Raw genomic sequence first — 12,701 nt, forward strand, 5'->3', positions numbered from 1 at the left:
CATCTCTGCGCTACTTCTGGATGAGCATTTTGTTGTTTGCTAATGGCCTTATAGAGTTGGTTGAGTGCGGTCTTAGCGCCAGCATCGGTCTGTGGTGGTAAATAGAGGCTACTAATAATATAGATGAGGTTTCTCACAGGTTTCTCTTGGTAGACAGTGTGGTCTACAGCTTATCATAAGGTACTCTACCTCAGGCGAGCAATACCTTGAGACTTATTTAATATTAGCCATTGCGCACCAGCTGTTATTGACAAAAAGACAGACCCACCCACCCCTCGTCTTACGAGACGTATCATCTCTGTTCTGCCGGTGCATGGAAAATCCTGCCAGCTTTATATTTTCCATGTCGCCGTTCAGCCACGACTCGGTGAAACATAAGATATTAGCAGTTCTTAATGTCCCGCTGGTAGGATAATCGTAATCGTTGGTCATCAATTTTTATTTTCCAATAATTGAATGTTAGCAAGTAGAACGGAAGGCAGTGGGAGTTTACTCGCTCGCCTATGGATTCTCAGAAGGCAGCCCGATCTGCGTCCTTTAATCCTCTATCTTTTCTTCACGCAAATGACAGGGATTTGGGCCTGTTCCCGGGAGAGCAATATATCCTTCTCGTCGGACTCGTTAAAGGAAAATGCTACTTCCAGTTCGTGGTGAATAATCGCTGTTCTGATGTCCAGAAGTTATTTTCGGTCATAAGAAATGGTAGCTGCAACACTATGTACAAAATAAGTAAAAAATTAAGTTACAAACAACGCAATAAAACTAACAAAATAGCACAATTGGTCAGGAGCATGTAAAACGTCAGCCATCCTCTTCGGCGCCATCTTAGTCAGCGCCATTACTGTTGTTTCCATGTCATTTTAATGAAATTACGTTGAACCAAAGCAGAATAGACGTTGAATTGACATCTGTGCCCAGTGGGATGAAACTGGTCTGAGAAATTATTGATATATTTAGCAAGCTCAGACTCCATGTCATCAGATAAGACCTTATGTGCCTCTGCTACTTTATCATAGCCTCTCTTTCATCCAGGTATGTTTGTTGTATTTTTTGTCAATGTACACTTCAGTGTCATTCAGTCTATTTTTTCATCATTTGCTGCTGCTCGAATGGTCTTCTTCCCTTCTCTCCTTTCCTTGGCTGCACTCTCATGAACCTCAAGGGGGGCTAAACCGCTGCTTGTAAACATATGCATACACAGGGCATGTCTGTTCTGTACCAATACAAAATCTTGATTTCATATGCATGTTATATTGCAAAAATACTATGCATATTATGCATAAAACTGACAAAATATAATCATAATTTGTATGGGTTATGGTAGCCATTGGCTCAACTTGCCCCTTGGCATCCGCCCTGTACCATGCCCTGAACTTTAGTCACTGTTACTAGCCGTCTACCAACCGGTACTCTACCTTGCACCTTAGAGACTGCTGCCTTATATAAATTACATATAGTTATTGAACACTGGTCACTTCAGTAATGTTTATATACTGTTTTACCCACTTCATATGTACAGTGGGGAGAACAAGTATTTGATACACTGCCGATTTTGCAGGTTTTCCTACTTACAAAGCATGTAGAGGTCTGTAATTTTTATCATAGGTACACTTCAACTGTGAGAGACAGAATCTAAAACAAAAATCCAGAAAAACACATTGTATGATTTTTAAGTAAATCATTTACATTTTATTGCATGACATAAGTATTTGATACATCAGAAAAGCAGAACTTAATATTTTGTACAGAAACCTTTGTTTGCAATTACAGAGATCATACGTTTCCTGTAGTTCTTGACCAGGTTTACACACACTGCAGCAGGGATTTTGGCCCACTCCTCCATACAGACCTTCTCCAGATCCTTCAGGTTTCGGGGTTGTCGCTGGGCAATACGGACTTTCAGCTCCCTCCAAAGATTTTGTATTGGGTTCAGGTCTGGAGACTGGCTAGGCCACTCCAGGACCTTGAGATGCTTCTTACAGAGCCACTCCTTAGTTGCCCTGGCTGTGTGTTTCGGGTCGTTGTCATGCTGGAAGACCCAGCCACGACCCATCTTCAATGCTATTACTGAGGGAAGGAGGTTGTTGGCCAAGATCTCACGACACATGGCCCCATCCATCCTTCCCTCAATACGGTGCAGTCGTCCTGTCCCCTTTGCAGAAAAGCATCCCCAAAGAATGATGTTACCACCTCCATGCTTCACGGTTGGGATGGTGTTCTTGGGGTTGTACTCATCCTTCTTCTTCCTCCAAACACGGCGAGTGGAGTTTAGACCAAAAAGCTCTATTTTTGTCTCATCAGACCACATGACCTTTTCCCATTCCTCCTCTGGATCATCCAGATGGTCATTGGCAAACTTCAGATGGGCCTGGACATGCGCTGGCTTGAGCAGGGGGACCTTGCGAGCGCTGCAGGATTTTAATCCATGACGGCGTAGTGTGTTACTAATGGTTTTCTTTGAGACTGTGGTCCCAGCTCTCTTCAGGTCATTGACCAGGTCCTGCCATGTAGTTCTGGGCTGATCCCTCACCTTCCTCATGATCATTGATGCCCCACGAGGTGAGATCTTGCATGGAGCCCCAGACCGAGGGTGATTGACCGTCATCTTGAACTTCTTCCATTTTCTAATAATTGCGCCAACAGTTGTTGCCTTCTCACCAAGCTGCTTGCCTATTGTCCTGTAGCCCATCCCAGCCTTGTGCAGGTCTACAATTTTATCCCTGATGTCCATACACAGCTCTCTGGTCTTGGCCATTGTGGAGAGGTTGGCGTCTGTTTGATTGAGTGTGTGGACAGGTGTCTTTTATACAGGTAACGAGTTCAAACAGGTGCAGATAATACAGGTAATGAGTGGAGAACAGGAGGGCTTCTTAAAGAAAAAGTAACAGGTCTGTGAGAGCCGGAATTCTTACTGGTTGGTAGGTGATCAAATACTTATGTCATGCAATAAAATGCAAATGAATTACTTAAAAATCATACAATGTGATTTTCTGGATTTTTGTTTTAGATTCCGTCTCTCACAGTTGAAGTGTACCTATGATAAAAATTACAGACCTCTACATGCTTTTTAAGTAGGAAAACCTGCAAAATCGGCAGTGTAACAAATACTTGTTCTCCCTACTGTATATACTGTATTCTGGTCAAGGCTTATCCTACAGAACTACTGCTATTCACACTTTTTCTATTCCTACATTCTCCATACTGTCTATACACACCATCATATACATACAGTACCAGTTAAAGGTTCTACATTGTAGAATAATAGTGAAGACAACACAGCTGTCACGCCTTCTGCCGAAGTTGGTCCCTCTCCTTGTTCGGGTGGCGTTCGGCGGTCGACATCACCGACCTTCTAGCCATCGCTGATCCACTTTTCATTTTCCATTGTTTTTGTCTTGTCTTCCATCACACCTGGTTCCAATTCCATCAATTACATGTTGTGTATTAACCCTCTGTTCCCCCTCATGTCCTTGTCGGTAATTGTTTCTTGTAGTGCTTATGCACGGTATGCTGGTATTTACCGGGTTTTGTTTGACCCATTTATTGTATTGTTCTGTTGACGGTGTTTTATGGATAATAAATGACACTGTTGTAAATCAGTTTCCGCTCTCCTGCGCCTGATTTCTCTGCACCAGTTCTCATTGCTCTACAACCGCTATAAAATGACACATATGGAATCATTTAGTAACCAAAAAAGTGTTAAACAAATCAAAATATATTTTAAATTAGAAATTCTTCAAAGTAGCCACATACACCTTAGCCAAATACATTTAAACTCAGTGTTTCACAATTCCTGACATTTAATCTGTAACGGTCGTCATACGTAGTGGACCAAGGCGCAGCGGGTTGAGTGCTTATAATGACTTTTATTGAACACAAACAAAACAAAACAAGAAAACGATCGAACGAACAGGATTGCAGGCTAAAACACACAGCTATGCAACCACAACTTCCCACCAACCATAGGTGAAAAAATGGCTACTTAAGTATGACTCCCAATCAGAAACAACGATGTACAGCTGTTCCTGATTGAGAGCCATACCAGGCCAACAAAGAAATACACAACATAGAAACCATAGAAATACAAAACAAGAACATTACCCAAAAACCCCGGAACACATGAATCAAACACCCCTCTTACATAAATACATATCCCATTAAACCACGAACCACATTAAACAAATACCCCCTGCCACGTCCTGACTAAACTACAATAACCAATAACCCCTTATACCGGTCAGGATGTGACAGTACCCACCCCCCCCCAAAGGTGCAGACCCCTGATGCACCTCACACAAAAATAAACCCCCCAAACTAAAGGGAGGGAAGGGAGGGAAGGGAGGGTGGCTGCCGTCACCGACGGGTCCTGTGCTACACCCCCCCTCCCCAAATCTCCTACTGTGGAGGTGGCTCAGGCTCTGGCCTTAGTCCACCACCTAACCTGTCCACCCCCGCTGAATACCTCGGGCTGAAGCGCATCGCTGTAGACCTCGGGCTGAAGCGCTTTGCTGTATACCTCGGGCAGAAGGGCGACTCTGGGAGCTCCGGACTGTAGGGCGACTCTGGGAGCTCCGGACTGTAGGGCGACTCTGGGAGCCCCTGACTGTAGGGCGACTCTGGCTGCGACGGTTCCGGACAGTAGGCGACTCTGGCTGCGACGGTTCCGGACTGTAGGCCGTCTCACTCGGTTCCGGACTGTGGGCCTTCTCTCTCGGTTCCGGACTGTGGGCTATCTCTAGACGGGGCACTGTCGCCGGACACTCTGGACGGGGCACTGTCGTCGGACACTCTGGACGGGGCACTGTCTCCGGACACTCTGGATGGGGCACTGTTGCCGGACACTCTGGACGGGGCACTGTTGCTGGAAGCTCTGGACGAGGCACTATTCCGGAAGCTCTGGACGGGGACTGCGCACTGAAAGCCTGATGCGTGGGGCTGGTAGTGGAGGTACCAGACTGGAGACACGCACCCCAAGGCTAGTGTGAGGAGCAGGAACAGGACGAGTTGGACTGGGCTGACGCACTGGAGGCCTGGTGCGTGGGGCTGGTACTGGAGATGCCAGACTGGATACACGCACCCCAAGGCTAGTGCGAGGAGCAGGAACAGGACGAGTTGGACTGGGCTGACGCACTGGAGGCCTGGTGCATGGGGCTGGTACTGGAGATGCCAGACTGGATACACGCACCCCAAGGCTAGTGCGAGGAGCAGGAACAGGACGAGTTGGACTGGGCTGACGCACTGGAGGCCAGGTGCGTGGGGCTGGTATTGGAGATGCCAGACTGAATACACGCACCTCAGGGCTAGTGCGAGGAGCAGGAGTAGGACGAGCTGGACTGGGCTGACGCACAGGAAGCCTGGTGCGTGGGGCTGGCTTTGGATACGCCAGACTGGATACACGCACCTCAGGGCTGGTGCGAGGAGCGGGAACAGGATACACTGGGCCGTGAAGGCGCACTGGCGGTCTCGAGCGCATTACTGGCACCACCCTTACTGGCTGCATGCCCGCTTCCCCCTGGCAAATGCGGGGCGCTGGCACTGCGCACACCGGCCTGTAAATGCTCGGCCTCGACGCCGCGCACATCACCCCATGGCACGGGGCCTGACCAGTAACCTGCTGACTCCGGTAAGCACGGGGAGTTGGCTTGGGGCTTAACCCTGGCCCAGCCAAACTACCCGTGTGCCCCCCCCAAAAAAAAAATCTAGGGGCTGCCTCTCAGGCTTCAATGCCAATCGTGTACCCATATAACAGTCCCAATCTTCGCTCCACCTTCGCCGTTCCTCCCTCGCTGTTTCCACCTGTCTCCATGGCAGGGTCTTGTCCCCTGCCATTACCTCCTCCCATGTCCAAGATGTCCTCCACTCCCTTCTCTCCCTGGCCCAGGATCCTTCCTCCTCCAGGGCCCACTGCTTGGTCCGTTGGTGGTGGGAAGTTCTGTAACGGTTGTCGTGCGTAGTGGACCAAGGCGCAGCGGATTGAGTGCTCATAATGACTTTTATTGAACACAAACAAAATAAAATAAGAAAACGATCGAACAAACAGGATTGCAGGCTAAAACACACAGCTATGCAACCACAACTTCCCACCAACCATAGGTGAAAAAAGGGCTACTTAAGTATGTCTCCCAATCAGAAACAACGATGTACAGCTGTTCCTGATTGAGAGCCATACCAGGCCAACAAAGAAATGCACAACATAGAAACCATAGAAATACAAAACAAGAACATTACCCAAAAACCCCGGAACACATGAATCAAACACCCCTCTTACATAAATACATATCCCATATCCACATAAAACAAAACCCCCTGCCACGTCCTGACTAAACTACAATAACCAAGAACCCCTTATACTGGTCAGGACGTGACATAATCCTAGTAAAAATTCCCTGTCTTAGGTCAGTTAGGATCACCACTTTATTTTAAGAATGTGAAATGTCAGAATAATAGTAGAAGGAAAGATTTATTTCAGCTTTTATTTCTTTCATCACATTCCCAGTGGGTCAGATGTTTACATACACTCAATTAGTATTTGGTAGCATTGCTTTTACATTGTTTAACTTGGGACAAACGTTTCGGGGAGCCTTCCACAAGCTTCCCACAATAAGTTGGGTGAATTGTGGTCCATTCCTCCTATCAGAGCTCGTTTGTAGGCCTCCTTGCTCGCACACCCTTTTTCAGTTCTGCCCACAGATTTTCTATAGGATTGAGGTCAGGGATTTGTGATGGCCACTCCAATACCTGGACTTCGTTGTCATTAACCCATTTTGCCACAACTTTGGAAGTATGCTTGGGGTCATTGTCCATTTGGAAGACCAATTTGCAACCAAGCTTTAACTTCCTGACTGATGTCTTGAGATGTTGCTTCAATATATCCACATAATTTTCCTTCATCGTGGTGCCATCTATTTTGTGAAGTGCACCAGTCCCTCCTGCAGCAAAGCACCCCCACAACATGATGTTGCCACCCCGTGCTTCATGGTTGGGATGGGATGGTGTTCTTTGGCTTGCAAGCCTCCCCTTTTTCCTCCAAATATAACGATGGTCATTATGGCCAAACAGTTCTATATTTATTTCATCAGACCAAAGGACATTTCTCCAAAAAGTACGATCTTTGTCCCCATGTGCAGTTGCAAACCGTAGTCTGGCTTTTTTATAGCGGTTTTGGAGCAGTGGCTTCTTTCTTGCTGAGTGGCCTTTCAGGTTATGTCGATAAAGGACTTGTTTTACTGTTGATATAGATACTTTTGTACCTGTTTCCTTCAGCATCTTCACAAGGTCCTTTGCTGTTGTTCTGGGATTGATTTGCACTTTTCGCACCAAAGTACGTTCATCTCTAGGAGACAGAACGCGTCTCCTTCCTGAGCCGCTCTTGCTGTGGGTGATTCTTTGATCCACCTCTATGCAGACGACACCATTCTGTATACATCTGGCCCTTCTTTGGACACTGCGTTAACACACCTCCAAACGAGCTTCAACGCCATACAACATTCCTTCTGTGGCCTTCAACTGCTCTTAAATGCTAGTAAAACGAAATGCATGTTCTTCAACCGATCGCTGCCCGCAACTGCCCAACTGACTAGCATCACTACTCTGGACGGTTCCGACTTAGAATATGTGGACAACTATAAATACCTCGGTGTCTGGCTAGACTGTATACTCTACTTCCAGACTCACATTAAGCATATCCAATCCAAAGTTAAATCTAGAATCGGCTTCCTATTTCGCAACAAAGCCTCCTTCACTCATGCTGCCAAACATACCCTCATAAAACTGACTATCCTACCGATCCTTGACTTCGGCGATGTCATTTACAAAATAGCCTCCAACACTCTACTCAGCAAATTGGATGCAGTCTATCACAGTGCCATCCGTTTTGTCACCAAAGCCACATATACTACCCACCACTGCGACCTGTATGCGCTCGTTGGCTGGTCCTCGCTACATATTCGTTGCCAAACCCACTGGCTCCAGGTCATCTATAAGTCTTTGCTAGGTAAAGCTCCGGCCTCATCTCAGCTCAATGGTCACCATAGCATTGCAAACATCACTGAAGTTGGAGACTTATATCTCCCTCACTAACTTTAAGCGTCAGCCGTCAGAGCAGCTTACCGATCGCTGCAGCTGTACACAGCCCATCTGTAAATAGCCCATCCAACCAACCAACTACCTACCGCATCCCCTTATTTGTTTTGGTTTTTCTGCTCTTTTGCACACCAGTATTTCTACTTGTACATTCTCATCTGCACATCTATCACTCAAGTGTAAATTGCTACATTGTAATTACTTCACCACGATTGGCCAATTTATTGCCTTATCTCCTTACTTAATTTGCACACACTGTATACAGATTTTTCTATTGTGTTATTGTCTGTACGATTATTTATCCCATGTGTAACTCTGTGTTTTTGTTGCACTGCTTTGCTTTATCTTGGCCAGTTCGCAGTTGTAAATGATAACTTGTTCTCAATTGGCCTACCTGGTTAAATAAAGGTGAAAAAAATATATAAAATTCTCTGTGTAATTTAATTACGCGATTAAACTAATCATGTAACTTTAATTTAATAGGATGTCGAGGCACCTCGGAAAAAATGTTATTTGTATTGTGTCATTTTCCCAAATACAACTCTTCTGATATTTTCATATATTATCAAAACAGTCGCTTATTAATGAATTGTACTTCATCAGTCTCATTACTGAATGTCGCAAACCCTTGGATATCTGCACGAACCCTAGCATATAATCATGAATGAGCAATATACAAATTGGCTTAATTATTTATTTACTAACTAACTTAATCAATCACAGAAATACATGATAAACACACCATTAGTTATGCATTCGGTACTAAACATGACCCAAGGAAAAGTTCCTAGTGGACGAAACCAATATGACGGCTTGGTAGACAAAGGAAAGGGGGTGGGGCCCGCTCAAGAGTTGGAGACTCATAGCTGATAACTACACTCATAGAAATTGCTAATACTTTGTATATGAACAACCGCTCATTCGAAAAGTAATTGTAATTTACATATTTACGAGTGTATGTCTTGTTGTCTCTCTCTGTGGTCGCCGGTCCATCTGCTGGAGAGAGTCGACAGAAAAGTCTCATGTTGTGTTCCTAGTGGATACGTCAGGCGTACCCATGTTGTCGCATAGAATAGATGTTTCGGCATTTCCAGACCGAGAAGGCCTCGTCTAAGATTTGCTCCTTCTGTGGAAATGTTTTAGTCACCATTTCTTGCCGTGTAGCCAACGCTACATGCTGTATGGTCTCCTCAGCCTATAGAGTTGTAGTTCTTAACCATTTCACATGTAGCTACCACTCCATACTTTTATGGTCTCATGGCCTATCGTGTTGCAGTCATTTCAACGTGGGGTCTCTGTCCCGGCGTTCTCTGACTTTAGTTTGTAGATTTCTTAGCCATTCCAACATGTAGCCACCACTTCATGCTTTTTTGGTCTTGTAGTTTTAAGCCATTTGTCAGCCGTGTAGCCACCGCTGCACGCTGTCTAATGTAAATGTTGTCGGAAGTTGGTTTTATAGAAGAAGGGGCTGTTCCATGATGCCTAATGCAATGTCTGGCATCACGGGGGCGTGGCCACTGACTAGTTAAAACTTTCTACCTAAACAAGTATCTTGTTTAAGAAGTCAACATCACATTACATCTTCTCACTAATAGTTTCATATTGAATCATATATTTTACACAACATTCAGGTAGAAAACTAATAACTGAGGAATGTACATATACTGTAGTCTAGTAGTCTCCCTCTCCACTCTGCCAATGTAGAATGACCATAGCATCTAATGATATAACTGCCGGGCCATTATATGGGACATATAGACACACAAACATCCCAACAACATTATAAATCCTTCCCTGGTCTCTGATGAATGGCTCGAGGGGGGTGTTGGCTTGCCCTACTGTAGGCCTGGCTGGTCGACATGTGAACGCAATCTTTTTTGTTGGAGGTTAAACCCTCCACTATACGCTAGGGGTTTATATACGAACATGCACATTAACCCTTTGCCCCCCCCGGCTGTAAAAAAAAATGACATATCGTAGTATTATAGCCTGTACTTCACCTTGACGCAGAGCCAAGGAGAGCCGCCAGGCAGAGAATCCAGAGAAAACTGGCCATGGATACACACGGACAGGAGAGGCTACTTATCAGGGACGTCCTATAATCTAATCTAATATAATGTCACATTCCATCTCAAAGAAATATGCAAATGAAAAGCCTATTTATTATCGGCAGCTGTCTGCTGTGTTAGCCTCCTTAGAATCGTATGCTAATTTGGATTCAAAAACTTGTTTTAAGATGTTTCGTGCAATCTTGTGACCTTGCTCTTATTTGATCAGTGAGTTGATGTCAGTGCCAATAAGGAACTCAACTCAAAAGATGCTGAGGAGTCTTAGGTTACCCCACTAAGAATTGTGTCCATATAACTGTAGGCGCTAACAATTAGCGATAACAAACTGATATGGTCATGTGTGGATTCTCAAATACATAGGGTTTAGTTGGTCTAAAGCTTGAGTAACAATATTGTATTACTGTACATTATACAGCACTGTGTGTTGAAAGCAGTCAGGTACTCTACTACAAAGCAAACCTATAGAGCAATGTGTATCATAATATATCTTATCACCCAGACATACAAATGTCACACTAGTCTGTACACAGCTAAACAAAACATGTAAAAGGATAATAAACAAATTGCAGGAAGAAAACTGAGGAGAATGAGAATGGATATCCTATGATTTGAGTAGTTATTGATCCAGCCTGCTCATTATCTGAATTTAAAAAAAGATGTATTAAATATATTTTCCCAAAAAATATATTTTCCCCAAAACCTATTTTCCCCAAAATAAGATATTCCTCCATATATTCCTATACACTTCCCTCACTGTATTAAGACCTTACACTTCATCTCATCAGCTGTATATGTTCAATATGTCCCTGATTAAGTGATGTGTGTAAATGTACCGTGACAGAATCAAGTGCGTAGTTGAATCTGCATCGCCAGTTCCTCTGATGAGAAGGCAGTGTAAAGGGCTGTCTTTTGACAACTACACTGTGTTCCTCACATGACAACTTTCATCCCACTGCCTCATCTAGATGTATATTGTCTTGTCCCATGGATCATTCCCTCCATTCCCCCCTAAAGATATAAACATTCGATATTATCACACTCATTGACTTGGCAGGGTCCATTGGCAGTGCCCATAATTCCACTTGCCCTAAACAGGATCAATTGTTACCGGCATCCTCTTATTGACTCTGGATCTACGCCTTGACATCTCAAATTCATCCCCTCCGCTCACTCTCTTAGTGAAATAGCAAGATGCAGCACTTGCTGCCCTGACCTGGCTGAAACACATGACTCTGAGTCTCCCGATATAGAAAAGCGTGAGCCGTGGAAGCAAATAAACCCCCGCCTTACAAGCAACAAGTAAATGAGCGTGCAACCCTGTCCCCCGGCGTCGGACACATTTCTGCAAGCTCGGCAGAACCTGCAGTGATTTGGCTGGCACCCCAGGGGTAGATGGAGGGAGACGGGTGCAGAGAGAGAGAGAGAGAGAGAGAGAGAGAGAGAGAGAGAGAGAGATAAAGAGATAGAGCAAGAGAGCGTTAGAGAGAGAGAGAGAGAGAGAGAGAGAGAGGAGACGAAAAATGGCAGTATAAAGTCAGCTTTTGGACTCACCGAGCAGAAGTGTGACGACAACACTGGTATGGACGGTGTCTCCTGAGCGCAAACACCTGGACATAGTGAACCTGCCGCTTCCTTTGGACTCCATATCCTACTGCGTCCGTCTGGCAATCTGTCCGTCCGTCTGTTTATCTGTATGTCTGTCTGTCCTCCCCTGGATACACACTCTGGGTGTGTGTGTGTTGGCTGGAGCGAGCAGGGGAGGGGTAGGGTCAGGTGGGACGCAGAGCGAGCAAAGAAATAAAAAGCAAGACTTGTCAGTCTGCAAAGTCCTGCTGTGAGTGTCTCCCTCCTCTTCTCCTTCCTTTGCAGTGAGTCCCAGAGAAGGAGAGTGAATTGATGGCTTATTCCTGGATTATGAGTTCTGTCTACCCTTCTGTATGTGCTAGGCTGAAGACAGACTGAAAGAGAGAGTAACAGAAAGAGACAGACGAAGGGAAGGCTCCTGCACCTGATCCAGGCTTTCTCTCTCTCTTTGCTTCAGTCGCTCTCTCACTCGCCGACACACTGATTATCTGCTGAATCCTTCATTCTGAGAGCTAGAGCAAGCAGAGGAGAGGAAAAAAAACTCACTCAGAGAGAGCGAGCATCTGCACCGCATAGCAATGGAGCTGTGGAGGCAGTCGGGGGATGTCAGCGTTGCCCCTTACGGAGAGCTGCATGTGGGGGGAGGGAGCGGAGAGGACAGCAGAGCCTGGAGCTCAGGCAGACAGGCAGCAGGCAGCAGGCGGTATGTGTCTCCCTAGCCGGCACAGGGAGGAATGAGCGGGGAGGGAGAGCCACTGCAGCAGAGGCATGGAGGACAGAGTGAGCGAGCAGGAGGGAAAGAGGGGAGGGGGAGGGATGGGAGAGGAGAGGAGTTGAATGGGGGCCTTCAGCCTGATTGCAGGACCCTCACACTAGAGGGTCCTGGAACCCACCCTGTCTACCACTGCGCCCGTGGCCAGGTTTAGGAGGGTTTGTCTGGGTACACTGCCATCTACACCCCCCTCC

General features: G+C 45.8%; 1 protein-coding gene across 2 annotated transcripts in view; it reads right to left on the reverse strand.

Annotated features, from left to right (window-relative positions):
- Positions 1-12,472, reverse strand: part of scn4ba (sodium channel, voltage-gated, type IV, beta a) — a 33,767-nt gene extending 21,295 nt beyond the window's left edge. The window contains exon 1 of one of the 2 annotated variants that reach the window (XM_029714583.1): positions 11,703-12,472. In XM_029714583.1, the coding sequence (XP_029570443.1) occupies positions 11,703-11,796 (94 nt within the window). In that variant the 5' untranslated portion in view covers positions 11,797-12,472. The remainder of the gene's footprint in view (positions 1-11,702) is intronic. The other variant, XM_029714584.1, reaches the window with a different exon arrangement.
- Between the last annotated feature and the right edge of the window lie 229 nt (positions 12,473-12,701).

This window comes from Salmo trutta, chromosome 26 (genome assembly GCF_901001165.1).
Source record: "Salmo trutta chromosome 26, fSalTru1.1, whole genome shotgun sequence".
Classification (NCBI taxonomy): domain Eukaryota; kingdom Metazoa; phylum Chordata; class Actinopteri; order Salmoniformes; family Salmonidae; genus Salmo; species Salmo trutta.